General features: G+C 37.9%; 1 protein-coding gene across 4 annotated transcripts in view; it reads right to left on the reverse strand.

Annotated features, from left to right (window-relative positions):
* The window catches only part of MYT1L (myelin transcription factor 1 like), a 129,858-nt gene that overhangs the window by 23,849 nt on the left and 78,550 nt on the right, over positions 1–27,459 (reverse strand). For all 4 annotated transcript variants that reach the window (XM_075706882.1, XM_075706881.1, XM_075706880.1 and 1 more), the window contains exons 14-16: positions 7,136–7,198; positions 2,217–2,300; positions 662–883 (exon numbers count right to left, since the gene is read on the reverse strand). In XM_075706882.1, coding sequence (XP_075562997.1) covers positions 662–883; positions 2,217–2,300; positions 7,136–7,198 — 369 coding nt within the window. The remainder of the gene's footprint in view (positions 1–661; positions 884–2,216; positions 2,301–7,135; positions 7,199–27,459) is intronic.

The following is a 27,459-nucleotide window of genomic DNA, read 5'->3' on the forward strand; positions in this document are numbered from 1 at the left end:
CAAGATTTATCCCTAATAGACTGGCCACTTTCTCTTCCTTAATCTCTTAAAAGCTATGAAAAATGTCATCACTGAAGTTCTCTTATTCTTGCTAAGTTTGTGAAAAATTAGGCTTTGTATCTCTTTTGTCAAATATTTGTATTCCATTAGTTTTAATTAATCTGTTGTATTGTATATTCATTGTTTTGAGCAAACATTTTCATTAACAAATGAATAAAAGTACTTTGTTTTTATGGGACTGGTTCCTTAAATTCTTTATTTCCATGCTCTGATGTTTGGGAATCAACAATGTGTTCGACATCTCTGAAAATCAGGGGGATTCAGATGTGTATTACAAAGTCTATCCTAAGGTAATTTGTCCAGAGTTACTCAACTAAGCAGTAGCAGATTTACAGTTATTGGCATGCACACTTTTTTCCCTAGAATTTTCCGTGTATTATAGATTCAGATTCAGGTCTCTACCTGCAAGGACTGGCATAAAAACCCCTCATGTGTCTTGATTTCCAGTTATCTACAAATATACGTAGGAAGATTATTTTTCAAAGTAATAATAAAATTCAAAAGAAACAGAGAAATGCCATGACAAAAAGCTGTATTTCAAATCTTGCTAATCTAATTTCAATAATAAGCGAAGTGAAAAATATAAGCCATAGTTACTCACCTACGATGAGTAAGAAAACTACCACTGACATGTCCTGAGCCATCACATCCTGGGGTTGGACATGACATTCCTTCCGTCTTCACTGATTTCCAAGAGAACTGTGAGCCATTTAGGTACCCATCCTTTTGCCTTTTGGCAGCTAGAGGACACCCTGACGCACTGCGATGGGATGCATATTTTCCAGTTATATGACCCTGACCATCACAACCAGGAACTGGACATCTGGATAGCAGATAGATGAGATAAACTTTATTGTCTTGCCATCATATACCTGGTAGCCTCTACAACAAAGTCAAAATAAACCCGACATGAAAAGAAAAGAACAATCATGCACTGTGGTCTTAAAAATAGTCAAGATACCTTTTAGTGGGTAAAATTACAAGCAGAATTTTGCTAATATGAAAAAAAATATGTTCTTTGATAAACTGTAAGGAGGCTAGCCAGTAGATGAAGTCACAGCTATTGATATTGTGCAATGGCAACAAAAGGACTGAGATATATATTTGAATTGCAGGTGTTCATTACAGTAAATATCACACTGGAATTGAAATGTTGGCTATTGAGCTCCACTCAGCAAGGAAATCGGCCATAAAAACTCTATAAGCATAAAATCCTACTTAGTATAATCCTTGGTACATTTTATTTATGTGTATGGAATAGAAAGAAGACTTGTTTGAAGTCATGAAAATGTTAGGTATAAACAGTTAGGTATGAAGTGATCATAGCGCCTCATCAGAAATGCTGAGCACCTTTAACCACTCTCTGAATAGGAGAGATTATAACAAACTATGTGCTACAGCCTAGAGAGATCAATGAAGGCAGTTCCATATTCATCTGATGGTTTTCTTTACTTGGGAATTCCCCCATATATTTGCCCTGTATACTTCTAAAAAACAGATAACCAGGGTTAGAAGGAACAGGTTAGAATCTTCACAGTGAAATGGTTAAAGAAAGTAATGTTTTTTCAGTATGCTGCTACATAACACATGTCAAAACAAGGCCGGTTGCCTCACTGTTTGTCCTACACTAAAATATTGCTGCAACTCTCCACCGAGGACCCAGTCCTGAACAGTCTACGCAGTCACTAAGCCTGCTGAGTTCAGTAGCCGCTGGTATCAGAGCACCTTGCAAGAAGAAACCAAGACCTATAGGTAGGCATTTGTTCCTCTTACAAACTGCATAAACATTCAGATTTGTTGCAGCAATCTCATAAGAATACTCAGTTGTCTGTTCCCATAACTACTTTATTCAGCATGTATGGTTTGTCTATAGTATGCAAATGCATTTAAGGGGGTTTTAAGAGATAAGGTTCTACGTAATTTTTTAATTTCATGTGAAAAACATGTTTAAAACTGTTCCTAAATTATAGAAGATTGTATCGTTGGCTAGAATGAATCAGCACAGGTCCTTGATTTGCAGTTCACTCATAGAAATCAATGTGTCCATCTGCTCTTGGATAACTATCACACAATAACATTTATGCCTTAATAAAAAGCTGAAGATATGTATGACCTTATAAAACACATGAAGGCCCTTTGACAATATTTGTTCTCACCTAATTGGCTCTTGGTCTTCTTTGTCTTCCTTGCTTTGTGCTATCCTGATTCCACTTTTCTTTGCTCGCGGACAGCCTGAAAGACTGAGTGAAAAAAAACATTTTAAAATGCAATTTCTCATTCTTGGGTACAGTTTACAAGGGATATGCTTTCTATCTGAAAAACTGGCAGAATAAGTAATCCTGTCCAGTTTCCAAAATCAAAGCTCAGGCAGTTTAAATAAGGAGAGCTGCAGTATGCAACCACGAGGGGGAATCCGCGTATCTCAGTTTGTGGTGCAGCACAGGACTGCAGGCACTGTGCAGACCACACACACAGGCAGTCCCCGATGAGCCAGGGAAAGCAGCTCTTAAACTCTCTGCCTAATAATCCCTCCAGCTGACTCAGCAGCAGCACTGACAGCTTTAAAAGGAATAGAAGCCAGTGTTTCAGGGCTAAGAGACATTACGTCCTCTGTATGTCTGAGAGGGACGGAAGAAAAGGCTCAAAAAACATGAGTCTCTGGATCTCTTGGTAGGACTAAAGATTTCTCTAGGGACCACATTAGAAACACTATCAAACCTTCTCAAACGTCATGTAAGAATCCTGTAGAACAGTTGAATAAAAACACAGCAGAGCTCAGAGCTGTATAGTGCCTTTCTGAGAAAGAGTGTAATTGCTCAGAACTCACACAGACAAAAAGATTTGGTAGAGACAAAGGTATATGTTAGGTTAAGCAATGTTACATTTAACTAGACACCAAGAATGTTGTTTTTAACTACACAAAATGGAAAAAGATATACCTATTCCAAGATTTTATAAGCTCAGCTTTCCCTTTGCATATGAAGAATTCATTACAGAAACCATTTAGTAGACTTGACAGTGACTTAAATAGATATTTAAAGGCTTTTTTTAAGTGGTTGCTATCCGAGTACACAAATATGTCTATCAAAAAATCATGCTTTGTCCTCTGTTTAATGTTATTTCCGTCTTAACATATCAACATTAAAAAAGAAATCCATCAGTAGAACACCACCTTCAAAAGTATTGAGATGAGAGACAAAGGAGTGTCCCCAAAGAAAAATTTCCATAAAGAAAGAAACAAAATAGAAGATTAAATTATTGTTTTCAGCACGACAAAAGGTACTTCAGTGCTGTATAGTAGGTCCTGTCTTCAGGAAGAAGAGACAGAAATAGTGATAGCAAAACTTTCTGTTATTTTGTCTTGACAAGACCAGCAAGGACTGGGAGGAACAAGCAGAGAAAAGGGTGATGCAATCACAGACAGAATTCTGTGTTGGTAAATGAAAAGTAGACTGCAAAGTCATAAATAAGTCAATTAAAGAAAAGGAGGAATGTTAGCACAAGATACTGGACACAGTGTATTACCTAGCGACTTTTAGTGAGATGGCATGGCTACATCTGTGCTGGTAAATGGAAGGGACCTAGAACTGCTGTTTTGACCCAAGAGCAGCAAGCTCACATCTGTACAGCTAAGCTCTCTGTCTCTGTAAAACAGGACAGCTACACCCATATTGCTTACAGAGAATGATCTGGACCCATGCTGAGCCCCAAATCATATATGAGAATTGCCTGGGAGAGGTTCAGTAACCCGGGGTTATCATGCCAGGGGACATGCTAATGATTTAATAGTGTAGGCATCTGCACTCTGATGCTTGGACCTGTGCTCTAATCCCATTTCATTTTCTAGTTTAAATGCAGCTGACCATTTTCCTTTTTAAAGCAAGCTACTGTTTATTCCAACTTGCATAGTGCTCACCAAAGTACCATAGTTCCCTGTGTACAAACTAAACCTCAGAAAGCCTGTGCCACTTAAAAAGTTTTCTTCGAAAATAATCATATCATAATCTGTAAAAAGACAGAGGCAGGAGGAACATAGAATAACAGGAAGCAGGCTCTGGGGCAAAGGAGCAGTTCGGGAACAGGTTGGTTCATTGCTCCCCATACAACCTGGACTGCAGAAAGCGAAGGGGAGAGGACAGGAGTTACAGATATCCCTAGCTTATCTGTGAGACTAACCGTACCCACTGCGTGAGAATAATCAGGTTTTGCATCTGAAAACTAAATAGTTAATAGAAAAGCCTCAGATAGCAATACTTTTTTTAGTAGGTGTACAGATGGGTATGCTTGTAGATGATGACATTTTCATAACAAAATCTGAATGAAGAATTTCTGCCTTGACTAATGATTTAATGCTTTCTACATATTAAGTCAATTTAATTATCACCAACTTATTGGTATTTTGGTGCATCATCTTTTTGCAATAGATCTTTCTATTCTGGCACTATGATTTATTAGAAAATTCTAAGACCTTTCAGGTCCTCTAAACAGACGTTGCCAACAGACAGCTTCTGAGGTTATGATTAATTCATTTTTCCTCTGACAGCAGATTCACCAAGAAAACATATGTCAAAGATGAGCCTTTGCTTTAATTTTTTTTATCCTATAATAACCAAAAGCTATTACAAAGTAAACATATTACTTCATTTTTATATCGGTTTAATTCCTTATATATGAAGATAAAAGACAACAAGGGAAATTCAGCATTGGTATATGTCGATATAACTTCTTGCATACACTGAATGGGTGTGCGGAACTGCAGAGAGTTATGGCAGAGTTAAATCTGCTTTCATATGTGTTTGCTGTTGAGCAGCCATTTTAAATACAGATGATGTCTAGGCATCTTGGCAGCCATTTAGGAGAGAAGTTTGTCATTCCTTGTCTTCTGAAACTGAAAGGGTTGTAAGTAATGGTATCAAATACAAACAAAAATGCTAATTCAGATGCAAACAGAGGTAAATGCTAGTTTTCAGTGTGGGAATTAGAAAGCTTAACTGTGAACATGTCTTTCATACTTAACAGCTCCAGATTTAGGATATTGGTTTGCTGCCCTTTTAAAGAGCGTGCATTTTGCCAGCCTCACCACCTCACATATGGCCTCAACAGATATCATGACCTGAACAGCGTGGGGTTGGCTCCATGTAAATGTGACAGGTCTCCTGGGGACATCGGTGGTTTTAAGCAAAGAAGACATTACTCCCTCAGTGTCAGTGCCCCCGTGCCCGTAGGCAGCCAATGACCTGGGGCTGCCAGAGGCCTTTTGGAAGAGAAACGAAGGAGTTACATGGTCAATATAGACATGGTGGCTTTCAAAAGGTTGAATTTGTTAAATCCCAATGGACTGGATAAATCCCAGATAACTTAGTTTTGCAGAATTACTTTTTATATCTTTATGTGTACTGAGTATGCTGCAGAATCAAATGAAAACTTGGTCCAGCCCTTATCTGCAAAAATACAAGAACGTAAGAATTTACAGATGAAAGTAGGTAACACCATCCAGCTCATGGTCTGGTCCTACAGTGGCCAGGAGACAATGCCCAGGGAAAGGGTTTAAAAAATGAGCCGACATGCAGCGATTCTCCCCTGCTAACCTTGCCAGCTTTTAGGTTTCTCGTTTGTGACATTTTGCTTTCTGCATCTTCACTGTCCTGCCTGTTTCTGGTTAAACAGATGACCAAATACATAAACAGCTTCCTGAAATAGCAAAGTCAGGGCATAGCTACACCAAGCATACTGCTGGTAGAGGTGTGATCTGATAAATCCACATATAGTTAAATGTAGTTCTGAATTTGACCTTAAATCGTTTTGAAAGTGTGATTTAACCTCCTGTATCATGTAAGTGCTTTTAAAATGTTTACATCTTCTTCTTTATAATGTTATTTGTACATTTGATGTTTAACTGTGCATTACAGAAATTGTTATTTTGATCTTTCATTTTTACAGTATGTAAAGGTATGGCACATTACCAATCTCTATGTTATTTATGTTTTGACTTTAAACTGTTTGTTGCTTTCACTGGGAATACATTTAAACTGGAAATTTGTGTATTGACTAGTTATAGCTAATTGTAAAACTACAGGGACATGGTGAAGCAAGCAAATAGCCAGACTCAACAGCATTACTATGCATGCAAGTAAAGAGCCTTTACTAACAAAAGAGAGGGGGGCTGTACTATTATTTTTTGATTAAACAGTGGATAGCTATTTACAAAATATGGTGCAGCTCTTCTCTACTGATTTATAGTTCGCAAATAGCCACAGGGGAATTGCTAATTACACAGCATTCGTAACATTACCTCTGCAGTGGTACCACCATAATTCATTTTGGGGTTACCAACAATACCCTAATTAGTAAATGTGAAGCTTTCTTTGGCCCTTGGTAAGGATCACAGTTATATTTTAGGCAGTTAAGGTAACAGCTTTCATCCATAAATTTCGCTTTTCATTCTTCTGGCTTGACATAGTTATGTACAATGTGTTGCAATTTAAAAACAAGTCAAGCTTTATTCTGAAATGTACTAACAAGACTGGTGCACATTAGATGAAGGAGGTACTTTTTGCCTCTGATTAAAGCTGCTAAGGCTTCAGCTGGGAAAGGAGGTAAAGAACTGGGTCCAATTTTGCATTTCAAGAAATATGGAGGGAGTCTGGAAGAGATTGACAGGAACAACCACGAAATATAATTTGTGAGAAAAAAAAAATGCAGAAATAGGATTTGAGTCCAGAACAGGTAAGATTGTGAGGAAAAGAGTTAAGTAATTCAAATTGTAAAGCAGCAGAAATTTATGAATGTTGAATTGCTTCCCTGGGCTAACAAAGAAGGTAGAAAAACTGGATTAATTTTCTACAAAGATTATGGTACATGTTAGCAAAAATCTTCCTACCTATTTGGGTAGTAAGCCATGCTAAAACTGAGAAATGTTATTCATTGGTGATTAATAGAATGAGTTAGACCAACCCATGTCTATGTACAGCACTCAATCCTACTTCGGTATTGAGAGAGGGAAGAGAGGTCTGTTGAGGTCCCTCCTAGCCCTTCAGTTGTTTGATTTAAAGAACAAAACCTTGTCTTTACATACCTTCGATGTGAAGCATAATTTCCAGTAATATGCCCAGAGCCATCACATCCAGGGGTGGGACACCTAGAATAATAATGGAAGAGATACGGAGCAGTGTTACTGACAGGAAACATATAACTGCCCATTAAAAATATTCATTGGCTCAGTCCTTGTTTCCACAGGTGCCAGCCCTGGGGACCTCTAGCCACTGCTAAACCTGAGCTTAATTCCACACCTGGCAGAAACGTACTTTTTTCATTCATAAAATGTTTTTGTTTGCTACTCCTCACCTGCCCAGTCAAACGCTTTCTGGATATCTCTAGTATCAGCAGATTAGTGGAGATTTCCAGCAGCAGCCTGACATCCCCACACCACCAGGAATGAGTAGGGTTGACAGCAAATGGAATATCCCCATGGTATGTTCTTAGGTAATGGCTAACATTACAGCGAGCCATTTTGTTTTCCATCAGAGCTATTGCTCTAATCCCTGCACAGTGTCATGAGGTCGCACTGTGGAGATACCCCTCCACCTCTCCATGAAGCAAAGGAGATGCCTAAGGAAAAGGAAATGTGTAGACGGGGCAGTAATGCTGGCCTCTTATGGAGAAATGGTAACCCACCCAAACACTCCCAAACACCAAGCTACAGCACCAGATAGAAAGGCCACTGATACAGTCAACAGTGGAATTTCTAATAGTTGAACAACATTAGAGTCATCAAAGAAAATGGGTGGTTTTTTCTACATTGCAAAGATGATTGTGATTGCCACAGAATAAGCTATATTATAATGCTAAGTAAAATCATTAGCTGGCATTTGAACTGCTACACTAAATCACAGAAAAGACAAAGGAAGAATTAATTTATATTCATTTTACTGTACAGACATATGCTACATAAATTCCAAAAAGTCACTTTTCTTGAGCCTGAGTTTTGAATTTTAGCCATGCTTTAAAGCTTCATTTGAAGAAAGCATTCAAATTCAAAAATGCATGCACACAAATTCAGATGTTGCATTCTGAAACATCAGATTTCCATAACATTGAATTCTTTCACTATTTGAATCCAGAGTTCATGCAGATTTTGACTTTCACCCTTTAGTTACATGTGTGCTTTCCTCAAAGTTGGTCCATACTGGTAAACATTTGTTTCACAAAGGTTTCTGCAGAGACTTGAACATTTCTTAAAATCAGAAATTAAGCAACCCAGAATTCAGTGTAATGGGGCTGTCATGTTCCATTAAGTTGAATTTTAGTCCTTTAAAGCTAGTAAGCATTACCTACTTCTGAGGAGCTCAGCAGGGCCAAACTTCAGATATGATTAATGCAAGCTTGAAAGAGATAAATTAAACTGGAATTTCTTAAATGGAGTTGTCATATGGTCTTCATCTGGACCAGCTGAGTTATTAATTAGAAAACATTAAAATAAGGTAGCACTTCCAGGATGTAAGCTGGAAAAAACCTCTGGGGCTCACTACATCACTGAAGTTTCTCTTCTATATAACAAACAGCCTGTGTGCTTTGGACAAGAAGTCTAAACAACATCCTTAAAGACAATTCTCCTTTTCTCTTGCTTTACGTCTTTGCAGAGGACCAAGTATAAGACCATGATCTTGACTAAAAGGTATAAGTATTACTGTGACTCTTATTATCTTGAAGACCAATACACAGGTTGACATCACACATTAATCATTCTGCTTGTAGAAAGATAAAAAACCTAATTTTTGCATAGTTTCTTCTGACACAATTAGGTAAAAATATGGTCCTTGGTGGGGAAGTCGTATCTCAGTCTGTATGGCCCTTACCATTCATTCTTTGCTGGGGCTGCACATGGCTGGCACAAACTTTGACTATTACTTTAAGTTAAAAAATAAATATTTAGGGCATCTTACATAAAGGGTCTTATATTTTAAATAATATTCAGATGTTCTCACTATTTATTTTTGTCAAATGTTTTGAGATCTGCAGAGAGACAATCTCTTGCTTCAGAAGTTTTTCTAATGCTAGGTATCTTCAGTGATCTACACTGCTTATTTCCTACTTCCATCAAGACCAGCTGCATCACTAAAGCCTGACTGAAGCCTCTAAACATGTTGAATCAAAATGTATAGGAATAAGAATTAATTAAAGGAACTGACTAAACTTTGGCTCTAAATGTCCATGGCATTTAAATGAATACTGAGGACAAGGAGTCATGAGACTGTTCCTCTGCAGTCTGAGGTACTACAAGGATTCCTTCTTTATGAACCCATGCTATTTGAAGCCACCATTTTCCTCTACAGACTTTTCAGTCCTTTTCAAGAATAAACTACTATCAAAACTCCACAACAGTTTTTCTCATCTTTTCTTAGACTTCTGCTACAGGCAGGCGTGATTAATAGTGTCTTAACAAACAGGATTTATAAGATGCACCACTATATCTAATCAATCAGTCTTAAAAGTAGACCATTACACCTCAACCATTTGGACAGTCTTAGGCAATTTAAAAACTAGCTTATTTCCGTGTCATTTAAAAAAAATCTTAAGCAACTGAGGCTAAAGAAGAAATCATCTTGCTGTAAACTGAACTGAGAATCTTCACAAAAGGCTCTGTACAGTTCACATCCGTTTAAAATTATACTTTTGATTAAACCAGAAGAGATTTTTTACGTAGGCAAGGATTTTAGAAAGACCTTTCAGATTTTGGTTTTGGCACTATAATATTTGTTTTCAAGTCTCATAAGCTTATATTGACCTAAATGTAACAGATGAAATGAGAGGTTAGTGCAGTTGATAAGAACATTTTAAAACCCTGGAACATTTCTATTTACTGCTGTTTCCATTCTATGGGAAGAGCTTATAACCACTGTGAAATATAGGATACAGATATACAGCAGTCCATTTCAACTATAAAGTTATTAAATATTTATTTGATATCCTAAGCAGATTAGGTAAGTAAACAATTACAAGTCCTTGTACCATTGAAATTGTGAGTCTGTATTTTCAGAATATCTGATCATACGTGGGACTTACATATATACTACTACTTTACTATCAACTACTACCTATATGTATTTGACTTAACTGTTCGTATGTGCATGCAACAATGCTAGAAAAATATAAGTACAGGTGCTTATAAGAGGCAAGTGATGTGAAACCTTTTGAAAATGAGTATCAGAGTAAGTGGAAAAAGAGATACAGTTTCCTCACTTACTTGAAGTGAATGTAATTTGGCAGGATCAGAAGCTTATTTGTAGACTCTACATAATAGCTTATTGCCGCAAAGGAAATACTTTAGTACTGTAAAGAGTGAGGTGACAAAAGGAGCTCACCCTGTAAAGAGTGAGTTTCAGAACATATAACACTAGCACTTTACACAAATTCAGGGCATCCAGCAAAATAAAAGAGCTTGTCAGTGAAGGGGAATGCAGTTAGCACCGCCTTGATGTCCCATTCATTTCACAGAACATCCCAGAGAAGCTTTTTTGGGAACATAAGCATAAGCAGAAAGCAGGGCAGGCAGCAGAGCAGCAACAGCTGTGGCAGCTGAATTCAGTATTGGGCTTAGATTCAATAGCAGGAATAAAAAAAAAGGCGAGAGCCAAACGGAGATAAATATACTTAAGCCCTACTACCCATTCTTCACTGGGGAACGGACTGAAGGTGGGCAGCAATTAAAAAAGACTTTCGGCAGCTTGAAGAAACTTCCTGGGACTGTGGAAAAACTGGATGCAATGCCCAAATGGGCTCTGGGAGGGTTTTTTCAAATGCCAATGGTTAAAAGTCTAGCTGCAAACTCAGCTCGGAAGAAAAACCAGCTCACATCAGCATAGCAGACTACAAATAAGATACACATTTAAATCTATATTCACAGGCTTTTATCTAGGTCTACAGGGGCTACATAAGTTTACAAGTAGCTTTCATATTTAGATAGTATATAGCTCAGCTAGTGTGAGACCAAATAGGATGATGTTACACAAAGGTGTAAAGACAGAACTGAAGCAGTTTTGTCCTCATCATTGTGTATAGCTTTGGTTGACTTTTAAAATTTATTTTAAAACATAAATTATCTCTAAAACATACCAATAAAAGATATAGTAATCTGCAATATAATGAAAACATTTTGCCTTTCTTTTTTTTTTTTTACTTTTAGAGATTTTACCACAAAATGACAACAGCTGCTCGGAAGCAGAAGGATTGCCCTTACCTAGGGAGGAGGCAGAGCGCATGGAATTTTTTTCAGTGCACACAGCCTGACCACTGCTCAGTGCCCGGGCTCAGTCTTGGGCTCAGGCTCAGGTTCCCTCTCTCAGAAACCCTCAGCTGAGATTCAGCAACACAGTGAATTCTATTTCCATCTCAGTCAAGTCTTGTCTTTAAGGTTTGACTAGTTTATGTGTATAATCCAAATGGAAACCTTGGATCTAGAATTGTACAAGCCCAAACTCAGCACACCACGCAAACAAAAGTCAGGTCATTGTAACATATGGTTGCATTTTTCGCTAAGTAGGCTCATAGCGTTTAACTTAATCATCAGAGACAGTTTTAGCAACTGTAACCAATATAACTACTCTTCACTCTGTCTCTTGCCCCTACAATCACCCTTGGCCCCTTCTATGCCCAGCACCAAGCCCTCTCCCTCTGCACACTTTCAGTCTCAGTGCACTTACCACTACAGCCTGGTTTTCACTAAGGAAAGGGCATGTTATTAAGTTAGACTGTAGTTTTCACATGAATTGGCAAGTTTGTATGTTATCTGTGCACTTTTTTTTAGCTATTGCTCTTGGGAGATTAATAATAGCACTCAGTGGACACTCTAGAAATAAAGAAGTAATAATGGTCATTAATAAAGGTGAAGAGCATTGCCAATTCTGATTTATTATTATTATGGCAAACTGCTTTGATGTTTTATTTTTGTGCTGAAGACATTTGCTCCCATGGAACTGAATTAATTTCTCTCACACTGGCCATGCCAAGAACCACCAGATAGTAATCCTTTCTAGGACCCACCAAACTATACTGAGATTCAATTGCAATGGGTTGCTACAAAATACCTTTCATGACCTGTTATTAGTAAGCTGGTGTATCAGCTCTAAAGACTGATTTTACTTCTATTGTTTAGTTTACAGCACTTAGCACCTACTACGTTGTGGATCCAATCTTCCCTTGAGTAAGTAAATGAACACACTATATTATTTATATGTCTACCAGACAGAATATGTATCCTATAAGTTACTAATTAAATATTTAAAGCAGATGTAGCTAGCAACCCAAAAGAAAAATCATATTGAATTGAATGGGGGAGTAAACCAGTAAGTTGTGCAAAAATTCAGAATGGTTCTTCAGAATTTTCCACACTGCAAAAGAACTGAGATTTAATAGAAAATCATATCTTTCACATAGTTTTATTTTGACCATGCTGTCAATCTCTGTAGCAGAGGTGTGATTTTTCTCTTGAAGGTTCAAAAAGGCTAGAGAAATATAATTGTTTCCTGTGGGATTTTTTCATAGCAGAATGTCGACTTTTTTATTGTCGGGTGGTTTCCATGTATTTGAGATTCTGTTTTATTTGATTGAATCACCAGGAATGGAATTCATAGGTTGGGAGGCTGGAAGACAGACTCAATAATACTTTGCACTACTATCTTTTATCTGAAGATCTGAAGGTATTTTACAAACATTAACGGATAAAATCTCACAATACTGCTTTGAGAAAGGGGAGAATTTGGCAGAGGAAAACTGGGGCATAGAGAGGCTAAATGACTTTACACAGAAGAGGAAAATGGGCTAGAAGTAGTTATTCTTATTCACTGATCTGTTTGCAGCTATGAAGTCATATGTCTTCTGAAACTACACATAGATTCATAAAGAAAATATTGTGGTTTTTTTTTTCTAGTCAAGTAGTCCAGAAATAAAAGGTTACAAAAGTAAACCTGTAAAGATATTGTGTTTACAGTTCCCTGAATCAAATATGTGAGACAGGAGAAAAAGGGAAAAAGGGGGAGTGGGCAAGAAAGGGAAGCGACGAGAAGAAGCTTTCTCAAATTAAGAAATGGAGTTTTCTGTAAGGTATGGTAAGTTTATTGTATGTCTATGCCACTATGAATTTGAGTGCTTGTCAAAAAACAACAGGGTTGCAGCTCTTGATGAAAAAGTCCCCTTTTTAACTGTTAAAGAGGCCAAAAGAGAGAACAAGTTTTCCTCCAGTTCCTTCCTGTGCCACTCACCACTGACCTGCAGGGACGACTCCAGGCTGAGTGTGGTCCTCAGCGGAGATTTTTTGGCCATGGGTGTGTCAGTAACAGTTAGGGTTGTGGTTATTGTTATGAAAACACCTATTTAGCAGGAACTGGACAGAAACCAGCAACTCATTTTGCCTTTACCTTTCTGAGCAGTCAGAGCAATGCCTCCCAGCCATTCTAGTCATTCTAGCCAGCTCTGTGAAAGCAATGTGGATGTCTAAATCTCTAAATCTTATTTTCAGTCCCAGGTATTTTGGTAGATTGTCAAGCTCTAATTAAGCATGTGAAGTGGGAATGCTGCTGATCCTTTTCCTTGTGAAGACACAGAAGAAGGTCAGGTTGGATGGGGCTCTGAGCAACCTGATCTAGTTAAATATGTCCCTGCTCACTGCAGGGGGGTTGGACTAGATGACTTTTAAAGGTCCCTTCCAACCCAAAGCATTCTATGACTCTATGATTCTAAGAAAAGCCATTGTCTGTTCTAATGCCAGTAGGAACACAGATGCTTTTCCACTTTTACTCTGTTGTCTCTTATTGTCTATTTTTTTACCGTAGCATTTGTCTTCTGAATTCCTAAAGTGTTGATACTTACTTTTGATGACTAGACAAAAACCCTCTACCTACACAACTTATCTGTGAATTTGCAATGAAAACCTGTTTGTTAGCATGGATTTATTTTCTTCTTAATTTCCCTCAATAAAGCTGTACATCTACATCTTCACACTATATTTTACTACTCCTATTTTCTTTCCTGCTGACTCTTTCTCTGTATTTTCAATCTGTTATCCTTTTCCTTCAGTGGAACAGAAACCTCCTTTTCCTCTTGACCCATGGTTTGCTTTCCTTCCATATTCCTCTGCAGCATTTCTCTTCCACATTCTACTGCTTCCTTTTCCAGATCCTTTTCCTTCCTCATTGTCTCTTCTTGTCACTTCTAAATTTTCTTTCTCTCACTTTTGCTTCTTTTTAATCTGTCCCCTTTGGCTGATGTCTTCATTCTCTGTTCCTCCCTCATCCTTTCCCCCTTTCATGATCTCTAATAACCTTGAAGTTGACAGTTCTTTCTTCTTTCCTCCTCTTTGTTGTTTCTTTCCATTATCTCTTCTTTCATCACCCTTCTTGTCCTCCTGCTCTTTTCTCCCAGCTGATTTTATCTTTCCCTTAATCTGCATTGCTTGTGGTCCTATCCCATTGCTGAGATGACTGGGTGTACATTGCATCCTTGTATTAGGGGAGAAAACGCTGTGTGTTGTGAAACCTTAGTATAGAATTTCTTGGCTACCCAGACACAATGAGTCACTTTAAGTATCTTGCACTCTTATTTTCATTAAAGTCCTTATAAGCTTTATCGCTGGCTTCAGAAGGAGCCTGAACCAGGCTAGCACTGGGCATTCTGAAAATTGCATTCAGAGCTCATTTGGAGCTCATTTGAATCTCATTTGAATTGGTCCAAGAGGCAACAAAAACTCTGTGGGACAGGTATGCAGACAATGAATATTTCATTAGTCTATGGTTTCATGTTCAAGGCTAAACCTATGTTCTAGTCCTCACAAATATACCCACAAAAGCATGTGAAGTCAGACCCTTATAAATATCAAAGGCTCATAAAGATGCATTGTAAGCCAAAAATAAAAAAAAAGTTAAATTTAGATTCATGTTATTTCCCTGTATTCAGCCTAACTAGAAGGAGTACTTAATCACACAAATTTAGTTTTAGCAAAAATGCTAAATATTACTTTTTCATATGTAAAATACTGCTAACATTTCTTACTTAGCAGAATGCTACTGACACAACAGGCCTCACTGGAGGTAATAGGAAAATTTAACCCCCCCCCCCCCAAAATCTGTGGTGTAATAGCAAATGAGTGAATCAAGAAAAATCTTCTTCTATCTTTCTGTTGCTTTTTGGCATTGGATCCAGTGCAGTTCCAGTAGGAATGGACAGGAGATCAGGGGATCCAGGCAGGGATCACTCCTTATGGGGCTTTACTGAGCTCTCTCAGAAGACACTGGAGAAGTGCAGGTTGGAGATTGGAAAGAAGTGTAGAATGGAAGGATTTGTTGTTACCACTTTTACTGTACAGTCTTTCTATCCATGAGGGAATGATGCCAGGCGTATGGAGCTAATCCAGGCATGAGACTAAAATAATTTTGGCTCACAGGCTTTGTGGAGTAACTTGAGTCTCTTCTACCTCTGCTGAGAGACTGCTCTGTCTCTCTCTTTGCCTCTAGAAATGCCCAGCAACTGCATGGTTCTAAACTGGGGATGGCTGACTACATACTCTTCTCCTTAGGTAAAATTTAATTAATTCCCTGACTCTCTGCATGTACAATTTTTCTGTCCTTAGCTGCTGGTATTATCTGTACTGCATTCCTGCATTTTTTGAACTGTGTGGGGGTGAGAAAGAACATGATATGTTTTTTAATTATACTGAAATCCATTTTCCTATAAGCAGACTAAAATGCATCATGCTGGCATTTAAAATATTGCTGTGCACTCGAATGCACAGATACACATGATGCATTTAAATTAATTATTTTGCTTTAGAAAAAATATTCCTGTGCCTTCAGTTACCACCTCTGCATGCTGCCTGTTCTGCTAGCAGTCAGGACTTCCCAACTTCCCAGCAGCAAGTGCCATGACGTGCTGCCCGCTGTTCTCACATCTAGCACCGGCGTATACCGCCTAACATGCCACTTGCCAAAGGCATGGTATGTGCCTAATGTGAAATAGCTTCTGTGCACTACCCAGGGGGTGCTCCGTTCACAGAAGCTGCCAGGGGGGAAGCTGTGAATCAGCTCTCTCCCTGGGCACCTTGCCCACGCTTTCTCTCCTGCCAGCATCGCCTGCCTTGGAGGCAGCACCGGCCAGCTGCAGATCCCCTCCCCGCAGCAGAGAGCACTTCCTGGCACCAGGGATGAATCAGTTCCAACATATGCAAATTCAAATGTTCATTTCCAAACACCTCAGCCTTTGAAATAAATCTTCATTTTTATAGTGAAGGAATAACATAAAGTGATCAAGGCACGGAGAAAAATGCAAGAGAAGATAGCCCTAAGAGAACATGCCCTATAACTAGGAGCAAAGCTATGAGAGTTCTCTGTCTCCTAATAGCATTGCTGCAAGCCTGTGCTTGAAAAAAAACCCCACATGGGCCTTTTTCGTAATTTTGGGTAGACACATTTGTTTCTGAAGAAGAATGTCCTATTCCTGGTTGGTCTACTAAAATGGGAACTGCTAAGCCTCTCAGGAATATCTGCCACACAGCCATTGCACAGCAACATTGGTCCAGTCAAGGTTTGCAAAACAGCCAGTGACATGATTTCTCTTGCTCCCTGTATGTGAAAATGGGTCCAAGAGAAGCACTTGAAGACAGTAGCACAGGTATAGCATTTTGGTATTCTTCACCTTAAAAGGCATCTTCAAAAGCTCGTACAACTGGCCTAACGTTTCTGTTTATGATGTAAAGAAAAGTGCTAGCACAAAATTAAAATTAGGCCAAATGCTGAGTACTTTGAAAATGCACTCTTTAAAGTAGGGAATTTTTCACCTGATAAGAGATTTACATTATAGTCAGTAGCCTGCTGGTTGCCTTGAAGACCATAAAATTATCAATAGTGTAATTCTTGAATTGTTGTCTCTATGTTGTTGCTTCTCCCATGCTCTGCTCTTTTGTACTTTGTGTATCTTCTCCCAGGTGAAGCAATTACCAAAGGGTCTGGTGGGCACAACAGTATGATCTTGAATTTGTCACTTCCTGAGAGTTTCCTGGAGGTTTGGGATGACTTCAAAATCTACAAATCTTGGAATACTCAAAATGGTCAGTGCCTCCCCAAGAAACACTGAGAAAAGCTATCAGTTTATGAATGCTAAAAGCAGAAGAAACAAATTAACAACTTTCATATAGGCTGTGGTCTTAACAATCCACTAAAGTTGTTGGGAAGAGAATGGGCACAACCCGGCATTAGCCATTCCTTAGTTACTCTGTTTATCCGTTTTTCATTTGAACAGAACTGTTCAACTTGTGCATGCACAAATACTTAATCAAGAGAAGGACTGTGGAAGATCACAGGAAAGAAGACAGTTGGATCAAATATAAGGGGGAAAGGAAAGGCTGAATGAGAAGGATGGAAAGAATAAGAGCATGAAGAAAGTCCAATTTGTATGTTCTCTTTCAAAATAGTGTGTCGAATATTGGTATGAAAGACTAAGCCTACAAAACATTTCTAGCCCTATATAACTAAGAAAGAAGCAGGAGTCCTGCCTCTAATGAGCGTCCTCTCAGTCTAGCATTATGGCAAAGTCATAAATGAATAGGACTGTAAACATCTTTGAGTTATCTAGGAAATATATCATGGGCAGCATGAGAGCTCAGAATTTTGCAAAAAAAACCCCATTAAAATAATCCAAATGACAGAAAATATAATGGGCTGGAATTTTCTTCACTATTAACAGCTTGTTAACTCTTCTGTTTCAAAAGAGCAATTAAAAAGATGATTTTCAGAAAGGTAAGATAAGGTAAACATAATAGTTCGGTGTAAAAGGTGTTTAGGTGACTAATTGCATCTTAAGGCTGAGAGGTATGTTTTGTTCCATATGCAGTCACCGCACTGTGCCCATTAGCATTGAGAAGTGCTATTGTACCACGAAGTTCCTATACTGGGTGGAGTTTCAAATCTCTTCTGAATGTATGTGTTTCTATCTGAAACATGTGCTATCTAATAACAGGGACAGGTTAACATTTGGATAAGGGGAGCAAACTCTCAAGGGTTTCGCTTTCCCAGGCAGATAAAGCAGAGATACCACTTTCTATTTTGGGGGTGAAGAGTCAACAGCAAAAGAGTAAAATCCTTCAGTTTTCGTTTCATGAAAACAAGCAGCTTTTTCCCTCTAGGCCTAAAAACATTTGTCAGAAGCCCAAGTAGGGAAATGTGAAAATACTGAGTGTGAATTATATCAGACTGTGAGAGGCAGTCTGGTCTAGTAAGAAGGCTAATGAACAGTACAGCTAAGGGAAATCCAGTTTTGTCACTGATTTTCTGTGTGAGCTTATACTAATTTTTGAGCAATTGACTTGAAACTCATGCTCCGTCTACACTGACTTTTAAGTATAACCTCATAATTTACCTGAATTTACCTCAGGCCTGCAATGTTAAGCAAGACTTAATTAATACTGAAGGGAAAAATTTTTAGGGCGAGTCCAGTCAAGAACCTCTCTGCAAGGAGGACAGTTTGGGCATGACCACAGCTATGCCCACTCCTACAAGTACTCTACTGCCTTGAGGTAGTCGCAGATGGTAGACAGTGGGCAGACAATCAGCCCTAATGAAGTAACACTTAGCTGCAAGTTTGCATTGCTGCAAGTCATTGCAGGATGGTTATGGGCCTGGAGCACTTGATATACAAGGCTGAGAGAGCTGGCCTGTTCATTCTTATGAAGAAAAGTGTAAGAAATCTTACTGCTGTCTATACCTAACAGGATGGTGTGGTGAAGGCATAGCAAAAGTTTTCTCAGAGCTGCACAGCTGAAGAATGAGAGGCAATGGGGACAACATTCAGCATGGGAAAGCCCAAATCATTATAAAGGGGAAAAAAAAATTACCATCAGGCTGGTCAAAAATACTGGAACAGGTTGTGGGACCTCTAACCTTAGAGATACTCAAAACTTGACTGAACAAGGTCCTGAGCAACCTGCTCCAACTGGACTTGGTCTGAGCAGGAGTTTGGACTAGGTAACACTTGGAGGTCCTTGCCTACATGGTCTTATAATTCTGTAATACATCTTAAAAGCTGTATCAGACAGCATACTGTTTGGCCTCCTATTGGCAGTATTGACGCAACCTTTCCTTACAGGCTCATTTCCAGAAAGATCAAGCACTATCATTCTACTTGATTTCAGTCCCTTCTTGACAGTTCAAGTACAACCATCAGCCAATTTCTTTGTACAGTTGTATATATTCAAAATGTTTGTATATTTCTTTGTATTTATAGAATCATAGAATCATTTAGGTTGGAAAAGACCTTTAAGATCATCCAGTCCAACCATTAACCTACACTACCATTTGTATATGTTCTTTCCAACAATTGAAAATTATTTATTATTTAAAGTCCAGTTTTAGGGCTAATGAATGCTCAGAAGTTCTCAGTGAGGTAGATAAAGTGGATCACATCAAACGTTCTGATCCATGAGAGGGACTGTGTGCCTGAGATAATACTCCCAGTTTCTACTCCGGGCATCCATCTGCCTCTGCTTTGGAGTTTCCTGTCCCTCCTGAACGGATGTTGCAGCTGTCTGGGTAGCAGTAAAAGAAACAACGGAGCTTTTAGTACGGTATTCAATAACCTGAAATTGGTGCCATTTCACCCTAACCTGTCAGACTGTATGAGGCAGTTTGCACATTACGTGAACAAAGGAGACATCCCTTCAGTGAGGGCAGGAAGCTCTGATAAGGCCATTAAAACTGTTCCAAGCTAAACTATTCCTTCTTGTGCTGGAATCTGAGACTGTATTGAACAGCACTTAAGTAATAATTCCAGCTTCATAAGACTGTTCCAAGGTATCATTAAGTAGAGCACTTGAAAATGAATTGTGCTTTTTATTGTCATGGGATATGCTCTGCTGTCTTTTCTTATTTTGGCCCTCCTTACTTTCTCCTTACAGTTAACAAAGGCAGAAAGCCCATGCTTTTGTACAATTTCCCCTTCTGCAACTCCCATAAGATTAGGCAGTGCAAGCTTGGTTTATACTGCAAACATTTCATGAAAGAGCCACTTTAATTTCGCAGTCTAATAGCTGCAGGAATAGTTTCCTAAACAGCCGCGCAGAGCGCTGGAGAGGTCGGAGGTTACAAACAGGGATAAATGGCTGTGCAGCACAATGGCACTGTGCGACTGCATACTGCAGTGTAGAAAACAGCTCGCTCGCCCAGAAACGCTTTGCTCACGGTTGGGAATGCAGGCAGAGAAAGTGCTCATGCTCTATTATACCTTAGGGCTCAGAGCTCTCATGCACTGCAGAATTAGAAAAGCAGCCTTGAGTGAGAGGCTAACAACTCTGCGTTACATGATTTTTGCAAGCAAAAGCTTTCCCTCTGATTTTTTAAAGCAATACACTTCTTTTCCAAAATCACTTGTTATTTTTGTGTGCTTATAGCCAAATATCCCTGAGCATCTATTTACTGCTCCTTACTCTCATTTCTAATTCACTTGGTTAGCACTGGTACAGATCTCATCTAAACATTGATTAATACTTTTCTCTTTCCAGGCTGGTGAAGAGGAACCATAACTTTGTTTTCAGAGTGAATTTTTACATCCTGTGTTCAAACTCTTGACAAAATATTTTTTAAAAAATCACTGTCCTCACAAACATTCCTGCTAATTAAACGCCCCCTGAGGAAGATTTGAGAGAATAATACGCAAGGCAGGAACAGAGCTGAAACACAAATCCTCTGTTTTGACTAGCTCAGAGGTTGTGATCCTCAGCTATATACAACATGGAAGAAGAGGAGCATCTTATTAACCTCTTGGCATGAACTAGGAATAGGCAGAATTCCAGCCTTAACACCCATTCAGCCACAGGAAAACCACTAATTTCAAGATGAATATAGCATCCCAGGAAAGTCAAATGAAAGACTTTGGAACAGGTTACCCAGCAAACTGCATCTTACAGAAATGCCTCACATGGGTTCCCACTTCCCAGTACTCAGACTGTATCTCTTGCACAGAATTTAATCCATTGGCAGTGTCTTTAGAAACTGCCATATTTCCCTTTTTTATTGTGAGGGAAATTTATAAGAAAAAAAAATACCCTTTGGCTAAATATCTTATGCATTACATTTACTTTACTTTTGAATGGAAATTATTTTCATTGGCATGAACAGACAAAGAAAGCTTTTCTGAGCCTTAAAGACAATCCCACTACCTTGAAATAACGGCTTTTAAACTTTAAGATAGAGTAGAATTATTTTTGAGATCATTCTTGATTATATAAGACTTTATATGAAGATATAAAACACATTTGGTCTGTGGTACATTAACATTAACACGAATTTTTGCAAAAATTGGAGATATGTGGTCATGATGTATTTACTTATTACCCATTTGTGAATCAGTAGCGTTTACTCTGGATTCAGTAGAGTTAATACCAAAATTTGTAAAAATGGAATTAAAATCAGGTAAACTATGGTTAAAACATCATATTCAGGATAAAAGTTTTGCATAAAAACTGGTAGACAATTACGCATTAAATATTACTTATTTTTAGTTTACAGAGATTTATTGCATTAAATAGAAGTCAAACAAAAGTTAAAGAACTTCCTTACCAATGTTTGACTAATTAATACCTTAAAAATACCTTTTTATTGTAAAACAAGTAATGGTAGGACTCTGTCTATGACAGTATCAACATGAAACTGGTTTTGTCAAGTGTAAGGAGTGCAAATTCTGCTCATGGGCTTATGCATGGAATTTGGCCTTGTAATATTGTTCTCACTCCATTAAAAACATGCTGCTCAGGGAAAGCTTTTCACAGTTACAGAACATAATCTCAGATCCAAAGCCAGCTAAAGATGGTGGGAGGTTTTCCATTGACTTAAGAGGACTTTGGATCAGGTCTCAGGAAAGACTTAGAACCACTGAAGGTCTTTTTCTGTGAATGGGAGTGTTGAGGATTAAACCTTAGCTGTCTTAAGAAAAAAAAAAGAAAAAAAAATTCTTAATAATACCGTTCTTTCAGATTCTTCACACTGAAGTCACAACAGGTGTATTGGGTGTTACTCAAAATGAAGGCCCTTGCCCCTCCTCCATTACACCTATACTTATGGAACATACTTACGCTTTCCTGACAGATGTTTCTTGATTAGTGCATCAGAGGAAAACAAATCACCACCTACAATGGTTCCTGGAGAAGCCTTGAGGAGAAACCCATAATCTATAATATTTTTTTTAATTATTCAGTTCTTTTCATATCAATTTTTATGATTTCCCTGGTTTTTTCCATAATTTGTTTATAACTCTTGTTCATGGGGAAAAAAACCCAGCGATTTATCTCTGCAATGTCCAGCATACCCAACATTTACAGCTTTTAAATTAAAACTTATTTATGAAATACACAGAAGTTAAAATAGCAGATACTGAATTCACTCCCTTTTAAAGAATAATCCTGGTATTTAAAAGAAAAATATACAAATATTTGTAAGAAATAACCAAGCTATTTTTTCATTTTTATATCTATTGTCTGATATCATGCCTAACTCATGGCTGAATTATAGATTCAGATCATATAGTGAAAAAGTAAATTATATGTTGTTTACCTATTAAACTCTGAATTCAGCATTCAGTAGACTGCATTTAACACAGGGTCATTTTAGTTCTTTCTTCTATCATCAGTTTACACAAGCAAACAAAAATCCGTAAGCTCAATAGTTTTACAGGCAAAATGAGTAAGCTGTGATTTTCTACTAAGTTTGCTTTAACATGCTTTTTATTTTAATTGTGGGTTCAAGAAAAGTGCCAGACTGACTGGCCTGGAAAAAATAGTTCTCTACCTCTTAAAAAAAAAAAAAAAAAAAAAAAAAAGAAAAGCAAAGCAAAGAAAGACTATGGCTTGGCTTTCTTATAAACTGCGTCTGCATGATTTGATTCCTTTCCTACTTAATACAGAAGAAAAGTGCTCCAGTATCTAATCTCTTTTGAATAAATTATATTTATAGCTCTTTTAAGCTGATCATATGTTTTATAATGATATCCCCATTAATTTGAAGTCTGAAAATTTGGAAACTAGATTCTGTTTGTCACCATGTAATGTTAACTCTGAAGCCTGAAGATGGCATTTAAAATATCACTCTGATTGACTGCTTTACAGCTGAACATTTTAATGAAACTGTGTAAATAGTATAATTCTGGAAACTGCATCTTAAATATAATTTATTTAGATTTACTTTTTTTCAAGGGTCTGTCTTTTTTTCCTTTTTACCACAGTCCAAACAATAATAGATAACAATAGAAATGTGCTTATACTGCAGTCCTCCTCTGCCTCTTTTTTATTACAAAAAACAGATACTGCTGGAGCTCAGTGCAGTGTAAGCACAGTCAAACATACAAAAATAATTAATGATGGCCAGTGTTAAAATACTCCTCAAAATCTAAGGTTGTTTCACACAGTGTACACCAAATGAGCCCATGCTGAAAGAGCACGATGTCGTTATCTGTAGAAGGAGAGAAACCAGCAGACTTTGAAGCAGTGGAAATTCTGTGTGTGTTAGGGTAGAAGAGCAGTTTTTACATGCAGATGAGCAAATGTAAATTCCACTTACTGGGAATACAAAAAATATTGTAAAAGAAGATTATGATGAGGTGTTTATGAGGGATATGGGATATTTTAGAGATATAAAACATTGATATAGATACTACAGTGCTGCAAAAAATGTGTGCCACATAAAGTCCCAATAGCACTGAGATAAAAATAAAGGGGTGAACTTAACTGTATGGCAAAATCAGATGTTACTGTGCAGATACAGACACCAAGTAATCGAGTTAGCAATTGGCCATTCTAAGAAACCAAACAATGCAAGGAATTTTATAACTTCAAAAGATTTAAATAAGGCAATCAAACATGAATGCTAACCCAAGAGAGCAGCTGAGGGCATCTGCCCAGATCATCACTGTTGTATCTTAGCGTAACTCCACCGAAGGCAATGGAGCTATGCTAATTTACACCAACTGAGGATCCAGACAATCATATTGAGGACTTCGAGTGACAAAATTACTTTTATTTTGGGGTATATATTAAAGGGTTTTGGCAAGTCTGACCAAACACAGAAAGTGCAAAGCACTGCACTTTTAATTCCCCTTTTAGTAACTGTATAGTTTATGCAACTTCCCATGGGGATTGCCTCAGCACTTGGGATATACCACAGCATCATGTTGCAGATCTTTGCGGATCTGGATGGAATGAGCATTTGGTTATGATCTGTTGATTTGAAGCAAAAATGATCAACATCACAATGGGAGTTTGCACAATAACCAAATTGTGCCAAAGAAAAGATCCTTGAATTGAATACGAGCAAATGCCAGGCTGAATGAGATTAATTATGTAGGACACATTCAATGACAAAGAAGTATGACCAAACCCAAGGAAGGCGGAGGCAACTGTACAAATGGAAAGACTCCAAGACAAGAAGGCCTTAGAGAGATTCATTGGGGATGTTAACATAACTAAGCAAATTCATTGATAATTAATCACAATTAAGTGCTCCTCTCAGAATAGCTGCTTGGGGACTGCACAGAATGGCACTAGAATGACTGACAAGAGAAAAGTTTTGAAAATTAAAATGAACTGTCAAATAAACATTCACACTGAAATATTTGGTGATTAGTGAAGAGCTTAGGAACTAAGGGTTGTGTCTTTAAAACTGCCTAAGTTGTTACTGCAGACAAGTTTCAAAGTTAGGCATATAGAAGTTGCAGGGATGTGGATGCCCAGCACTTACATTCCTTCTGAAAACAAAATTTAGACTCTTAAGTCATACAGGTTGTTTTGAAAAAATTACTCGAATTCAGTGAACGTTTATCTGAATTGAGACTATTTCAGGTTATAACTAAGTGGCAAATGGTTTTAAATACTGATTAAAATCCAGACAGCAAAAAAAGTCCAGCTATCAATAGCTTCTATTTGAAATAATTAAGCACTTAAAGGAAAAGGCCATAAACTATTTGGGTATTGTAGATGCCACTATGCAAATGAACCCTCTAATTTCAGAGCATTTCATGGTATTGAAAACTTACTAAGGCCCTGATTCTGCAAGGTGCTTCATGCAAACAATTTTGTGCCTGCATGGAACATTTCACAGCATCAGAGGTACTGATATGCAGATGGCTTTTAAGGAGCTTTTTAGAGAGTACATGCTTTTAAGACTACCTCTCAGTAATGAAAACAATGATGAAGGGTCTTATGTAAACAGAACTCAAGTATTTTCCATTTTGGAGACAAAAGTTGACAAACTTAAGTGGGAAAAATGGAATGACTCAACCTTACCAGAGTCTGAATGAGTTATTCTAACAGAAAAAAGCCCAGCCACTTCCATATGTAAAACTTATTGCGACTACAGAGATGAGGTTGCTGCAGATGATGGGTTTCTATACAAAGGACATTATCATAACACCACACAACATGAGGTTGGAAATGCTAGGTATAACCTACAGTGCCCATTTGAGTATTGAGAAGTGCAGGAACAGAGCCCAAGGTGTTCTGTTCTGGCCAGGCATGCATGCTGCCATCAAAGATAAGGTATCCAAGTGGAAATCTGCAATAAATACAGGAAACAAAAATGCAAAAAAAACCCACTGAAACCACATGAGATTCCTAATTTCACTTGGCCCAAGGATCTAGTTGAACAAAATGGGAAAGATTATTCCTTATAGGTGAACTAATATTGGGGATCTAGGTTCCTTGGTTTTGTTTTTAATAATTTAAATTAGACTTGCACACTGACTTGCAATTTAATAACACATTAAAAAACGCAGTTTGTTTTACCATAACATTGCAGACAAGTTAACAAAACACTCTAATTTACAAATGACTCACTCTAGTAATTTTTAACATTATTCCAAATACATCATGTCTGGTCCTTGCAATCACATTCTCTATATAAAAGTTAGCTAAAACATCAAGGAACTTTAAAGAAGTATCTGCAGATTCAAAGGATACATACTTAGCATCAAAGGAGTATTTCATTAAAACACAAGATTACTTACTAGGCTCAACAACCTCAGTATTCAAGAAAAACTGTAATGACAACTTCTATTAAGTTTCCCATGTTCAAAAAAAAAAAAGAGGACATAACAGGGGTAAAAAAGTAGTAATAAGAATGGAAATGGTTATTCCTCTTGCAAGAAAGAGTAATTTTCTAAGAGAAAAGTGAGTGAAGACTATATAATGGCTCATAGTCTTACTGAGATCTTCTGGGAGGACAGATGTAATGTCTACAGGAAAAGGGAAGGGAAGGGAAGGGAAGGGAAGGGAAGGGAAGGGAAGGGAAGGGAAGGGAAGGGAAGGGAAGGGAAGGGAAGGGAAGGGAAGGGAAGGGAAGGGAAGGGAAGGGAAGGGAAGGGAAGGGAAGGGAAGGGAAGGGATAATATTCCTGTGCAGATGAAGCAACAAATGTACACCCAGGCACTGAACATCAGAAACACCTCAAGTGGCAAACACAGGATGTAGGTGGAGAAATCACTTCAGCAGCTAAACGGATCTCTGCAGAAATAACTGGTTTAAGCACAAAAAGTGACTCTATATTGGGAGAGCTATCAAGGTTTAAAGAGTACATGTACCAATCAATGTCCAAGGATAATCTGGTTACCTGTCTAAAGAGGGGAATGTTTCTGTGGTGTTTTACTAATATATCCTATTAATTTTTGTTTCTGCATTTTAATTTTGTATTTGGAGAAGGCCTATTTTTTTGCAAGATCACTAAAGTGAGGAAGAAAATATTACTTTTTTCCAGTAATATTTTATTTTACATATTCGTCAGAATAAATACAACACAAGCTTCTCCATTTCTGGGAGGATATCCCTTCTTCCCAGAGGTTAGTTCTTGCTGAGCAAATTGCAGTAAAATTACACCAATAAAAAGTGAATATGAGAGATCATGCTAACATGGAAGAGTTTCTCTAGAAGTATGAGCTAAGATACCCTTTCTGTCCAGAAAAAACTGTACTGCATGGAGTTGTTCTTCCTAGAAGAGTTGTGGTTAACAGGGAAAGCTTCAGAGAAGCTCACCTTTCCATCTGAACTGAAGACACATCTGGGAACAGGGAGACAAGGATAAAAGATAAGAGAAAGAGTAGAAGATGACCACCAAGAATATGGAAATTAGGGCAGAGTGACATGGAAGGAAGAAGGAGGTACAGAAATTCCAACTCTTACTTCATTGTGGAGAATGTGCAAAAATAGACCGAGCTCCTCACTTTGAGCTAAGAAGAGATGTGGAAAAGAAAAGCTCTCAGGCTTCACTGTAGAGAGGGAAATGAGACTGTACTCCTCCCTGTAAGTGTCATAGGGGAATACCAAAAGATGTCCACCACAGAAAACAATGACATGCAAAATCTACATAGAGACACAGGTGGTTTGGA

The sequence above is a fragment of the Pelecanus crispus genome, chromosome 3, assembly GCF_030463565.1.
Source record: "Pelecanus crispus isolate bPelCri1 chromosome 3, bPelCri1.pri, whole genome shotgun sequence".
In the NCBI taxonomy this organism is placed as follows: domain Eukaryota; kingdom Metazoa; phylum Chordata; class Aves; order Pelecaniformes; family Pelecanidae; genus Pelecanus; species Pelecanus crispus.